Genomic DNA, 14,529 nt, shown 5'->3' on the forward strand with positions numbered 1-14,529 from the left:
CAACTTTTATAAAAGAATAGATTGGAATCGAAGATGATGAGATCATGTTGTTGTTTTGAAGTTTTGAAAGTTCTGAAATCTGTGGAAATCATTTTTGGTGTGCATGGAGTGAAGTGTATATATATATATATATATATATATATATATATATATATATATATATATATATATATATATATATATATAGTAATAGTGAAGAGATGACACAAAAAATCCGCTTTTTACAAAATGTCTTGGTTGATTTGAGGTCTGATTTGTCAGTTCTGAGATATAATACTTGGACTTTAGGACTTCTTGCTTTTGCAGTCCGATGGGTTTCCTACGCTTCTTTTCTTCCTTGCAGGAAATAAGAACTTTGATCCGGTGAGTAGTTCCTTTACATGTGTTATTAAATGCCACACCTTCTCACTGACTGTGTCAAAATGTTTCTGCTCTTTACATGTTCTGAGTGCACTTTGTCTCAGCTGCAAAGACAGAGGACGGGCCAGGAGCAGTAGCAATGACGACATGAAGGATGAGTTGTGAGGGTTTTTTTCCCTAAGGTAATGTAAGATGTATCTGCCTTTTATTTAACAAATAGGAAGAGCTATTTTCGGCATATAGACGAGAATCAAGGGTATGAAAATAGAGAGGGGTCTGAAAGCGGAGGTGGTGGTGTTTACAATTTCATCCCCACTTAGCTACACTAGTATATCTTGTCCTGATTTTATTATTATTCAATTTCTATAGGCTGAGACTCAACAACATGGGGCTGAAGAGCTACAAAGCACTAAACAAATACGGGTTTGTGAGTGGTGCTCTATTTAATGTAGTTGTCCACATTCAGGGACTGTTGGTAGACACCTAAATTGAGTTCATCTCATATTCATCAATCTTTATCATGTATCAGAGATCACATTTCAGGATTAAAAAGAATCTTGATAACCAACCTTCATCATCTCTAATACATATTATGAGTAACTAAAATGAGATGAACTCATTTTTAAGTGTCTGGCAAACGGCCCTGTATATGATGCATGAAAATGTTTCTTTGTTATTGTTTCTATACATTTTTTTTTTTTTTTTTTCTGATTGTTGAATCTTAAATTTTGTTATATTGATGCATGTTTTTAACTTTTGTTTTTTTGATGTTTCCTTCATTTCAGTTTGCCTACTTGTGAAGATAATCTAGCTTTGCACTCCATCTATGCTGCTGGAAATTGCTGCTGCCCCTACTGTTTGATCAGATATGGTATCTCACTATCACAGCCAAATGGTCCAACTTTTTACTGCGAATAGTTTGTCATGCTTTCATTTCTTCTTGATGCAAAAGTACCAGATATCTGGGTCTCCAACTCGAGATCGTCCTGCCATGTTTTCTTTACTCATGCCCTAATGTCCACAAAGTGAATGATGGTATTGTTATGTTTTTGGGTCTGCTGGGCATTAACAGGTGGCAGGGTTGACGAACAACTCTTGTTTAGCAGAATCACACAAAGTGCGTCACTGTGTGAGGAAGCATCCTGTACTTGGCCAACATGTGCTTGATGTTGCAAAGGTATTAAAAATAGGACTTTGAAATGATGAATTTGCTGTGCCATGCTCCAGCCTTTTATTTTACTTGAGATTTATGGCCGTCAGCTATTGTAAACCCTGCAGAAGAGATTGGACAACATGTTATATGTTGGGCTTACTGAGTAACACAAGGAGTCCACGGCGATGTTTGCAAATGTGGTTGGTGTGCAGGTGCTTTCCTTGTTGGAAGCCTTGAATTCTCGTACCAATCAAGCAGTTAACAACAGAACAGGTAAAGTTGGTGAAAATTCATTCTGTTGTTTTCACTTTGAACCTTGAAAGTCCAAAAATATAATGGTGAGAACTTAGTCTGTGACGTACATACGTGCATGCATCCATGAATGCCAAATGACCTACTATTGTTCAAAAACTCACCGACTCCCACCCACTGTTTTTTCCTTTTATGAAATTGACCTTTTTTCCCCACTTCCTACACTTGTCTTACTCTAAACTCAAAACTTAGGAGACTGAGTTTCTGAGTCAAGTATGAGTTTCTGAATCTTGACATATACAATGTGAATCTGTGGAGCCAATTTTCGGTTCTGAATAGAAACTGGGATTGATGGTGTTATTAAATGGTTGACAACACACATGCACAGTTGTAATAATGACCAGATGTATGAACATGGCACCTTTGTTGATGATCCCGTATGTAATCAGATGGGCCATTCTGTGTAGATGGCCTGGCCTAAAAATTAAGTCAGTCAACTCATTAGGTGGGCCACACATGCATAGAATCAATTGATTGTTTACAAAAGTTGCCAATGGTCTGCATTCGATCGATGCCTCTGGCTCTGCCTGATGAATAAACCTGCCTGAATTTTGTGCCTGGTCATTTACACTGTGAGACCTTCCTGGTGCACAGCTTGGATGTCTCACACACTTATCATGTTGGCACGTGGGGTTCTTTGTAGTGCACATGGGTCCAGCAAATCACCTAATATATACAGTCATTCCTGGTTGCAAAACAAAATTCCCTAAACATCTCTGCTTCTTTCACAGAGCTGACCTCTTCTTTTCCAGAGTCTGAGCACGATAGTTCAAATCAGCTGCGGGTAAGCTGAGATGGATTCGGATTTTCTCAATTCAGGAACATATTTTGCAGTGCTTTGATATCTTGAATATTGCAATCACATTTCCCAATATGTTTTTCATGATAGGACAGCATCGATGGACAAAAGTTGAGAGAAACTCCTTCAGTCAAAAAAATTGAAATTGCTGATGAAAATGTAAGACCATTTTAATATTATTAGGAGTTCATTAAAACTTTTGATTTTTATAATCAGATTTTGAGAATAGCTTCTGGTCATTTATTTTGTGTCTTCCATAGAAGAAGGTTTTTTTTCCCCCCATTTTTCTTTTGCTGATCTGAAATCTTCTCACATGGTAGACAACAGTTGTAAAACTGATGGTAGCTTATGAAGCCTGTATTTCTAGTTTACGAAAATCTCAAGCGTCCCGATGGGTCTCTTCTTTGAAGAGAATTTCTCCTGCAAACTCTAGTAAGGAGGTAAGTATACAAAAGCTTCCCTAAAGAAGTTACTTGTTGATGTACACCCCTTTTTCATGTCTTTTGCTTTTATGGAGCCACCAATTACACCCGTGCTTGTGATGCACACACCCCTTTTATGGAGCCTGGTTTGTCTAATATCACAAGTGGAGGCCATCCCTTTAGTGGATTGTGTTTCTCCCGAGTCAAGAAAACCATTTCTATTGATATATGCCAGCTGCTATCCCAATTTTAGTATCGAATGCTGATATGTTGATCTCATCATAAGCTTGAGCTTTTGGTACTCTCTACATAGAAGCATTGCGGTGTATTCTTTGTTGTGCATGTTTCTTTTATTGTTGAATCTGGAATTTTTAGATGAGTTGATCTATCAGGGCATGCACTAGCAATGGTAAGCCATTAAATTTTTTTTTTTTTTTTAACAAAGAGGAATTAGCTACGGCTAATATTCGTAGCTTTATATCAAAAACCGTAGCCATTTACTTCGGCTAATAGCTACGGATATAGTCATATTTTTAGCACAAATATTATCCGTAGCTGTTTGTTGCTACAGAAGTATAGCTTTTTGAATCTGGTTCTGTACGTATGACGACAGCCTTGCTACGGACGATAACCATAGGTACCTACTTAGCTACAGTTTTTATCCGTAGTATTTTCCCCGTAGCTACGGTGTATATCAATCACGTAATCATTGCATTAATTTGTAGAGAAATCTCATGAAGAGATGATTTGGAGTTCAAATATGGGTTGCAGTTTTTCCTTGTAGAAATCAGTATGTTCTTACTGAAGGCCTTAGATCTGATATGTATGGATCATTTGATCATAAGGGGCAAATGATACCGGGACCCTAATTTTCATATTAATTTGACCATAGGTTTGGATTCCATCAATCAAATCTAACTATAAATATCGTTTTACACTTTAGATTTGAAGATGGTGATTGGATGAATCCGATCTAATTCCACCATTAATGTATATTTTGGAATTGATCTAACTTAATATCCAGAAAGTTTGAGGTGGATCTGACCGTTTGATGGATCATAGAGATGAAGAGGAAAAATCATGCATAACATGCTTAGATCTAACAGTTAAGAACATAGATAGTCTGGATCTAAGCGATCTATTAACTCATTCTCAATTTGAGATTTTGCGAGTCAACGTATGGTTCAAATCTGTCCAACATGATCAGAGAATCTTTCAAAATAAGAAATTGGGAAAATAAAAAAGTTATAAAAATTTCAGATCGTTTGGACTTAATGCAACAGCATCAGATCAATCAATCGATCAATTGATTGCGGCAAAAACAATCTAAAAACTTAAACAGGAAATTTCAATTTTGTTTGATCGATCGAGAGAATTGTTCAATCAATTGAAAGCAACACAAAGTGTCCAACAACCAAAGACTATAATTCGAATTTAGTCTGATCGATCGAATCTCAATTGATCTCGATTAACCAACAATCTACTAGAATGTTTTGTTCAATTAGAACTTCAATGTTTTAATTGATGTAAATTAGTAGTAATCTTTGATTATCTTAGAATACTTGAATGGTCAGAACACCATGGTTAATTAAGTGGGCCCCACATTAAAAAGAAACCACCCCAAAACTGTGTAGAGGACAAAAGCAAGATCAATGGTTCAATTCCTATATGAATTTCAAATTTGGGGAAACTAATTGCTAACCATGGGTGGGTTGATTGCATAGTCGTACACTAATAGAAATATAATTTGAATTATGATTATTTAAGTTATTGCAAACTGATTGAACTTGGGATAACATCTCATAATCTATATCACCAGATCTCAGGTGAGTAATCCCAATATGTTTCATCTCCATTGTGATTATGGTAGTTATGTGATTGTTATGCTAATTGTGATTTATTGTATTGAATTTTCATGCTTCCATGCCATGCATAGTGTACATGCGTTGTTTCCATAGGAGCTCTCCCTGAAAGACCCGTAGGTACTTACAATATTGGGTGACCTAGGGGACCATCCATGGATGCCCACAACATGTGGCTCATTATCTCTTCCCCTTGTAAACAGTGCATCAGAAGATGACCCCAAGCTACCATTCATCTTTCTCATGACCTTCCCTTGAAGGGCTGAGATAGCGGTGTCCGCACTTAAGGATTTATTTCTGGTACACAATGAGTCCCTGAATGACTCATATGATGGCAATAGAATATTCAACAATATACATGCCTGATCTTCATCTTTGATCACTTCCTCTATGTCCAACAATTTGCAAATCAGTTTATTAAAATTACTGATGTGGGCCTCCACATCTCCACCCTCTGCCAATCTGAAGGTAAACAACTGTTGCTTCAAGTGTAGGCAATTCTCAGTGGATTTTTTAGCATAAATATCCTCTAACTTCGCCCATAAACCAGCTACATTTTTCTCCCTCAACACATTGTAGAGAACCTCATCCGTGAGACACAAACAGATCAAGGATAAGGCCTCTTTATCAAGAGTATTCTAATCATCATCAGTCATAGTAGACTTTCTTTCCTCAAGACAACTATCCTCACCTTGCTTGGTTAAGAAACTAATCATCTTAATCTTCCATAACTCAAAGTTATTTTTCCCTAAGTACTTTTCAATATCATACCTAGTGCTTCTCATTGATGTTAATCCTATATATTCAAAGTTGAGTCCCAACGATTTCTCTGATACCACTTGTTAAGGATTGTTACGTGAAATCACACAAAGATGAATTTAGGATAACAATCTAAGAGCACCAAGCAAATATAAGAGAACATAAAGATTTAACGTGAAAAACCCTTTCAGGAAAAAAAACTACAGCACAAATCGACAGATCTTCACTATGAAATAAAAAATTACAAAGAGAGAAGGCTTACTCGATTCGAAAAACCTCGAATCTCACCCTTGCTACACCCCTTAGAAACCCTAGAACCCCTTCTAGAAACCCTTTGAAATACTTTAAGAAGCCTTAGAATGTTTTAGAATGACTCTAGGAACTCTTATTTATATATTAGGAAATCCTTCTTTCGCACCGACTTGGAATAGTCCGGAAACCGCTTCAAATTTACGCAATCCGCATATAATCTGCGTAACCTCTGACTAGTCAAACCAGATCTCGGGCTAGTCGAAGCTTCAACTAGTCGAACCAGAGCTTGGGCTAGTTGAAGGGAACTTCAACTAGTCGAACCTATCCTTCGACTGATCGAATTTTTTGGAAGTTCCAAAATACATTGTTGTTGAGTTTTCACTCAAACTTTCTCGAACTAGTTGAATTTCCTCAGATTTAAAACATTTGTTAACAATAGTTTCCTGCATCATAGTGCAGTTTGTTTGGATCTGCCCATGCCCTAAAATAAGATGGCAAAATGGATGGACTACATGGATAAAACACATACATCATGGTAGGGCAAATGAGCCCGTGCCCTAAAATAAGCTGGCAAAATGGATGGATTGCATGAATAAAACACATACATCATGATAAGGCCAATAAACTTTTGACATCAGCTAGTTAGCCGGTGTTTAGGTCACCAGCCAAACCGACCCCACACTAATTCATCTGTGGGTAAAAGTTGTGCAAGTGCACAGAAACTTGTTCGTGTCATCACCTAATCACCAACCAAATTGTATCCTTGTGATACACACCATGTGGGGTCCATCTCTGCAATACTTATTTACTCTCACATAGAAGTTATTCACGTGCACGGAAACTTGTTCACATCACCGTGGGGTCACCTAGTCAAACCACGTCCCCCCGTGATGGACGCGGATTAGATATTGACAAGGTCATTAACCAAATCGCTACTGAAGTGACGTCACCAAGCTATGTGGATCCCACCATGATGCGTGTATTGTATCCATACCGTCCATTAATTTGGAGATATCATTTTATGTCATGAAAAAAAGAATGAAATAGATCTAAAGTTCAAGTGGACCCCACCATAGAAAACAGTGGGTACAGTGACATCCACCGTTCAAAACTTCTTTGGGGCGACAAAAGTTTCCGATTAAGCTGATATTTTTGATTTTACTTCATTTATCTCTATATTAACTTATGAATAGGTTGGATCTGAAAAATACATCATGGTGGACTCTAAACATGTTTCAACAGTGAGTGTGACTGCTCCCACTATTTTCTGTGGTGGGTCTACTTTAACTTTAGATCTATCTACTATTTCTCATGCCATAAAACGATCTCTCCAAATGGTTGGACAGTATGGACACAACACATGCATCATGGTGGGGTCCATAGAGCTTGGTGGTGTCACTTCAGTAGCGATTTAGCTACTGACCTTGTCAGTATCTAATCCGCGTCCCCCCGTGATACACACCGTCTGGGGCCCATTTATGCACCACTTATTCACCCACGTGGAGAAGTTATTTGTTGCAAAAAATATTGATTTTATAAATATATATTTTAAAATAAAAGTAATATAATATATAAAAAAGTGTTCGAAAAATGCCTTTTGTGGGTTTTGGGAATAGTCCCACATTGGAAAAAGAGGAGGAATTTTTGTGGTTTATATGAGGAGTGTGGAGTATTATAATCCTTACCCTCATGGTCCAAAGGAGAATGGAACGCACTAGAACACCCGCGCGCGCGCTCGCACTCGAGCTCGGTGCAAGGGCGTGGGCATGTGAGGCAGTGTGACTTTAGAGGCGCTAGTGGCACACTTTACACCTAAATCGGATGACTGACTGAAGGGGAGACTAGAGGACTGAATGCGAGTCCTCCAGTATATATAGAGAGCTGAAAAAGATCTGTTACAGCATATCTGTAACAACTGTGCCATTAGTGCAGGGTCCAGTTGTAACTGCTGCATGGCTAGCCCAACAGCTAGAAAACAGCTAGCTGTTGTTTCACAACAGTCAGCATGTAGCAGCTTAATGGCCCATGCACAACAGTCAGAAAACGGCCATAAAACGACTAATTTTCTCCAACAATTAGAAAATAGTCATGGGATTTATTTCCCTGGACCATAACCCCCAGCCACCACAGCCTATATAAACAAGCCCTGGATGGGTTTTTAAACCATCTCACCACACTCCAGCAATACCAAGACGAATCAAAGCATCTCCTCTCATACAGACCAAAATATCAGCAGTATAGTAAGGTTAATCAGATCCATTGCTTGAAGAACAGACCAACGGTGTGGTCTAATACGGTTCAACTAAACCAGTGGCTGAAGAACTGACCAGTGCAGTGATCTAAATCACATATTCTCTTCTCTTTTCTCTTTTGGGATTTTTCTTTATTGTCTGCCAGATAGTGAGTAACAGAGTTTCATTTGGTGGGCCTTCGTGTTTGTTGAACACAGACCCACACCAGACTCATCATATCCTAGAAGTGGTTTGCCTGTAACCTATCAGCATACTCAGTTCATTTGAGTAGAGGCAAATAACGTTTTAAGGATAACATGACGTGCTTCAGCCTGTCTTTATTTCAGATTAATTTACATTTTTTGGATTCCATATTTTACAGAAAAAATATTATTCAGTAAATTTTCCAACAATCTTAAAGCGTTATTTATAATAGAAGCCGACAGTGTTTCATCCATTAAGTTGATGAATCAGGACTTAATACGTCTTGATCGGTTCGATGGAACCAATTTTACGAGATGACAAGACAAGCTGAAATTTCTTCTGGCGGCGTTGAAGATCTACTACATATTAGATCCAAATCTACAAGCATTACCTGGAGCATTCGACAAAGACACACTTGAACAAGTACCTGCCCGCACCAAACGAGTTGAAGACGAACTCTTGTGTTGAGGACACATACTGAACGCGCTCTCCGACCGCCTGTACGATCTGTCCTAACAGACGTCATCATCAAAGGAGATCTGGGCCGCTCTGGAGTTCAAATACAAGGCTGAAGAAGAAGATACCGACAAATTTCTCATCGTCAAGTATTTTGACTTCAACATGGTAGATAACAAACTGCTGCTGCCCCAAATCCAAGAACTGTAGCTAATAGTAAACAAAATCAAAGCCATCAAAATTGATCTTCCTGAATCATCCAAGTCGAGGCTATAATCGCTAAATTGCCACCAATGTGGAAATACTATAGAAAGAAGTTACTGCATAAAACTAAGGACTACACATTGGAACAAATCCAGAAACACCTCAGAATTAAGGAAGAGTCCTGTAACTGCGACAGAAAGAATGATAACGAGAATGTCTCGTCTAAGGTACATGCAGTAGAGAACACTAATAACAAGAATCCCAAGAAGGACGATTCCCTGAAACTCAATAAAGAAAAATTTAAGAAAAATGCCTAAAAGAAGAATGAAAAGTTCAAAGGCCCATGCCATGTCTGTAGGGAAACCGGGCACTATGCTCGATTATGCCGATATCGCATATCTAAAAAAGAGGCAAGTGCAGTAAAAGAAGGCGACATTGTGACTATGATCACTGAGGTGAATACCATCCAAGGCAAAGTTCCAGGTTGGTGGCATGATATTACCGCTACAGTACATGTATACTACGACAAATCAGCCTTCAAAATCTATGAGGAATTGACCGATGGTCAAGAAGTCCAAATGGGTAATGAAGTCCAATCGAAGGTCATCGGTAAAGGAACTGTCGAACTGATATTCACCTCTGGGAAGAAAGTGTATCTAACTAATGTACTGCACGTCCCATACATGAGGTGAAACTTAGTTTCTGGGGATCTTCTGGGTAAACTATGTATAAGGGTGGTGTACGAGCCAGGAAAACTGATTCTGTCCAAGAATGAGAATTTTGTCGGAAAGGGATATGCTTGTAACGGGATGGTTAAGTTTTATCTGAATGAAAGTAGCACTTCTGCGTATATGGTTAAATCCGTTGGACTGTGGCATGATAGACTAGCCCATATAGGGTATAGTACCTTAAAGTTCATGGCTAAGAATGGTTTAATCTCATACACAGATAATGAAACCGATAAATGTGAAGTATGCATACGATCCAAAATGACGAAGAAACATTTTCCAAGTATTGAAAGATCATCTCAAATATTGGATCTTGTGCACAGTGATATCTGTGAGTTAAACAACATTCTTACTCATGGAGGTAAACGGTACTTCATAACCTTTATAGATGATTGCTCTAGATATGTATATGTTTATCTGTTAAAGAACAAATATGAATCATTAAACATGTTTAAAATATATAAAGCAGAAGTAGAGAATCAACTATATAAGAAGATAAATTCTTCGTAGCGATAGAGGAGGAGAATACTTCTTCAATGAATTCGATAACTTCTATGAAGAATATGAACTAATACATCAATGTACTACACTATACACACCTCAACAAAGCGGAATAGCAGAAAGGAAGAATAGAACATTAGTAGAGATGTTCAACTCAATGCTGATAAGAGTAAAATTGCCACTAAGTCTATCGGGTGAGGCGTTGCTTGCGGCGTGTCATATTCTCAACAGAATTCTGGCTAAAAAATATAAAATATTTCCATATGAAACATGGAGAGATAGAAAACCTAACCTAGGATATCTTAAAGTGTGGGGATGTCTTGCATATTGCAGAACCCCTGATTCAAAAAGAACTAAGTTAGGACCACAAGCTATTAAGTGCGCCTTCGTAGGGTATGCACAAAATAGTAAAACTTATAGACTTCTAGATATAGAGTCTAATATTATACAATAATAGAATCAAGAGACGTTGAGTTCTTTGAGAACTCACTATACTTGCAGTCAAAGGATAATGAAATCCAAACTTCAAATGGAGAACCAATAGCACAGCTCCACAGATAGTGGAAACTCCTGTTGAACCTCGTAGGAGTCAAAGAACAAAAATAGAGAAGAGTTTAGGTGATAACTACATAAATTCACAACGCGTCATTTTCCATTTTGTAGAAGGAGATAGAAAAAATATTATAAGAAAAATGCCTATAGTAATGACTATAGAAGATGATCCTAAAACATATAAAGAGGTTGTATTCTCTAGAGACTCAGCTTTCTGGAAAGAAGCTATAAATGATGAAATGGAATCCATAATGTCAAATCAAACATGGGAACTATTTAACTTACCTCTAGGTTCTAGATCCATAGGTTGTAAGTGGGTATTTAGAAAGAAATATCACACTGATGGGACTATCCAAACCTTTAAAGCTCGACTAGTAGATAAGGGTTTTAGACAAAAAGAAGGGATAAATTATTTTGACACATACTCTCCTGTAGCTAGGATAACATCCATTAGGATATTATTTGCGCTAACTTCTATACATCATCTTCACATCCACCAAATGGATGTAAAGACCGCATTCCTAAATGGTGACCTCAATGTGGAGGTATACATAGAATAACTTGAAGGTTTCGTTCTACTAAGAAATGAAAACAAAGTATGCAGATTAGTCAAATCTTTGTATGGATTAAAACAAGCACCAAAACAATGGCATGAGAAGTTTGACTCCAAAATACTATCTCATGGTTTCATGCGTAATGTAGCTGACAAATGCATATATTCTAAAGTAAATGGTAGTTGTATCGTTATTATTTGTCTGTATGTTGATGACTTGTTAATAATAAGTAATAAAATGGAAGGTGTGACTGAAACAAAGAGGTTTCTATTTTCCGTATTCCAAATGAAGGATCGTGGACAAATTGATATCATCCTAGGTATCAAAGTTAAAAAGCATTGCGGGGGTTATACTTTGTGTCAATCTCATTATATTGAGAAGATACTACACAAGTTTAACTATCTAAATATAAAAGAAGTAAAGACCTCATTTGATCCAAGTATCAAGCTAAAAGAAAATAACGGAAGAACAGTTACACAATTGGAATATGTGAGTACTATAGAGAGTCTTATGTATGTCATGCAATGCATTAGACCTGATATCGTATATGCTGTGAGTAAACTTAGTAGGTTTACTGGTAACCCCAGTACTGAACATTGGAATGCAATAAGTAAAGTCCTTGGTTACTTAAAAGCAACCAAAGACTTAAGACTATTTTATTGAGAATTTTCTGCCGTATTGGAAGGAAATACCGATGCGAGCTAGATATCGAGTGCAGAGGACAACAAGTCTACTATAGGGTAGGTATTCACCCTAGGAGGTGCAGCTGTATCTTGGGGATCCAAGAAACAGACTTGCATAACGCACTCGACTATGGAGTCTGAATTCATAGCCCTGACTGCAACAGACAAATAAGCTGAGTGACTAAGGGATCTTCTATTAGAAATTTCTTTCTGTGTAAAGCCTATATCGGCTGTGTCACTACATTGTGATAGTGAAGCCATATTAGCTAGATCCTATAGCGGTACATATAATGGTAAGTCTAGACATATCAGTCTTCAACATGATTATGTCAGACAATTGATTCGAGATGGAATCATTACTATTTCCTATGTGAAATCAAGCAATAACCTGACAGTCCCTTTTATTAAACCTCTACCGAGAGAGGTAGTAAAAGCTACATCTAGAGGGATGGGGTTGAAACTTTTCAACCGAAGTTCCACTAGTGATGGTAACCCAATCTAAAGTTAAAAAATATTTAATTTTGAGTTTAATGAGTAAGAACAAATCACTGATATGTGGAAAGTTTTCAGCACTAAATTATAAAACCTCATCCATAATAGATAAGTACTGAGCGCTATGAAAGAGGGTTGAGTCTTAGAATTCTTAATGAATTGCAATCTAAAGGACAAGTATCTTATAGTAATGAAGATACTAGAAGGATTTCACCTATATAAACGTAGAGATGGTGTCGTCTCTCATGAAAGTTAGGAGTTTTCTCTCGGGATCATTTACGAATTAGGATAAACACATGACCATTAATTGTGCTGAACAAGATTGTGAGAACTCTAACAAATGCAACAAATATATATGTGATTTCTCTGACTCTGTTATCTAGGAATAACTGGTTCAATGCTACGGCTACTAGTCATTTCGATAGAGTTTTGAGATACTTACACTATGGGAAGATTAAAATCGAAAGATATCTTTCTTTATGCATATAAACTGATTATTCTGGCAGAAATGTTTTATCGAGAAAATATATTTTTAAAAAATCAAGTGGAGGATTGTTGCAAAAAATATTGATTTTATAAATATATATTTTAAAATAAAAATAATATAATATATAAAAAGTGTTTGAAAAATACATTTTATGGGTTCTAAGAATAGTCCCCCATTGGAAAAAGAGGAGGAATTTTTGTGGTTTATATGAAGAGTATGGAGTATTATAATACTTACCCTTATGGTTTAAAGGAGAATGAAATACGCACTGGAACACCCGCGTGCGCGGGTTCGGGCTCGGGCTTAGTCTCGGTCACAGGCTCGGTGCGAGGGCATGAGCATGTGAAGCAGTATGGCTGTAGAGGTACTAGTGGCGCACTTTGCACTACACTCCAGCAATACTAATACGAATCAAAGCATCTCCTTTCCTATAGACCAAAATATCAGTGGTATAGCAAGGTTAATCAGATCCATTGCTTGAAGAACAGACCAACGGTGTGGTCTAGAACGGTTCAACTGAACCAGTGGCTGAAGAACTGACCGGTGCAGTGGTCTAAATCACATATTCTCTTCTCTTTTCTCTTTTGAGATTTTTCTTTATTGTAATTCTACCGGATAGTGAGTAACAGAGTTCCATTTGGTGAGCCTTCGTGTTTGCTGAACGCAGACCCATATTAGGCTTGTCGTATCCTAAAAACAGTTTACTTGTAACCTATAAGCATACTCAATTCATTTGAGTAGGGGCAATTAACGCTTTACAGACAGCGTTTCAGACATGCTTCAGCCTGTCATTATTTTAGATTAATTTGCAATTTTCGGATTCCATATTTTACAGAAAAAATATTATTCCGTAAATTTTCCAACATTATTCATATCCGGAAACTTGTTCACATCATTACCGTGGAAAATGCTTTCACCTACTGAAAGTTACTCATCTTGCTGTATGTATGGGGTGACTGTGTTATTTGTATACCATCTCACAAGCACATTTAGTGAGCCCTGCCATGACTATCAGCTCGAACCACAAGCCAAGTCAGTTCCAATTGTCAGGTGGACTACAAGTTAAGGTTTTTTGTAGTGTATTATAGTTTTCTAAGGTGGTCCACCTGATGGTTGGACCAGTTAGTTTTATGGGTCATCTGGTCAAGTTGGTCGCGGTGCAACTATTGTTAGGGTTGGATCTCATAATTACTGCCTAGGCCTAACAATACCTGACTGCACACTGTGTTTAAAAAAATGATACAAGATGCATACAATAGATTCTTCTTTGGTGATTTAGGGCTATTTGGATCTACTTTCTTAATGGGTCTCGGAAAAGGGTTCTAAACTTGCTTTTTCAGTTGTGTTGGTAACCTGCATAGATGATTTTGGAAGATTTTCTCTATTCCTCAAATGGAGATTTTTATTTATTTATTTATTTATTTTTTTTTTCCAGTTTGGTGTTTTATTGCATCTATTTTGTTAAGCCGAAGGGGATCTTGCAAAGTCACACCCTGTAGGAGGGAAGCGGATTGGCTG

At 37.4% G+C, this 14,529-nt stretch overlaps 1 protein-coding gene across 4 annotated transcripts in view; it reads left to right on the plus strand.

Annotated features, from left to right (window-relative positions):
• The first annotated feature begins 403 nt into the window (after positions 1-403).
• The window catches only part of LOC131257911 (protein-tyrosine sulfotransferase-like), a 90,582-nt gene continuing 76,456 nt past the window's right edge, over positions 404-14,529 (plus strand). The window contains exons 1-6 of one of the 4 annotated variants that reach the window (XM_058258846.1): positions 404-542; positions 730-783; positions 1,146-1,231; positions 2,557-2,609; positions 2,715-2,783; positions 2,945-3,064. In XM_058258846.1, coding sequence (XP_058114829.1) covers positions 746-783; positions 1,146-1,231; positions 2,557-2,609; positions 2,715-2,783; positions 2,945-3,064 — 366 coding nt within the window. In that variant the 5' untranslated portion in view covers positions 404-542; positions 730-745. The other 3 variants (XM_058258845.1, XM_058258848.1, XM_058258847.1) reach the window with 3 other exon arrangements.

The sequence above is a fragment of the Magnolia sinica genome, chromosome 10, assembly GCF_029962835.1.
Source record: "Magnolia sinica isolate HGM2019 chromosome 10, MsV1, whole genome shotgun sequence".
Taxonomy (NCBI): Eukaryota; Viridiplantae; Streptophyta; class Magnoliopsida; order Magnoliales; family Magnoliaceae; genus Magnolia; species Magnolia sinica.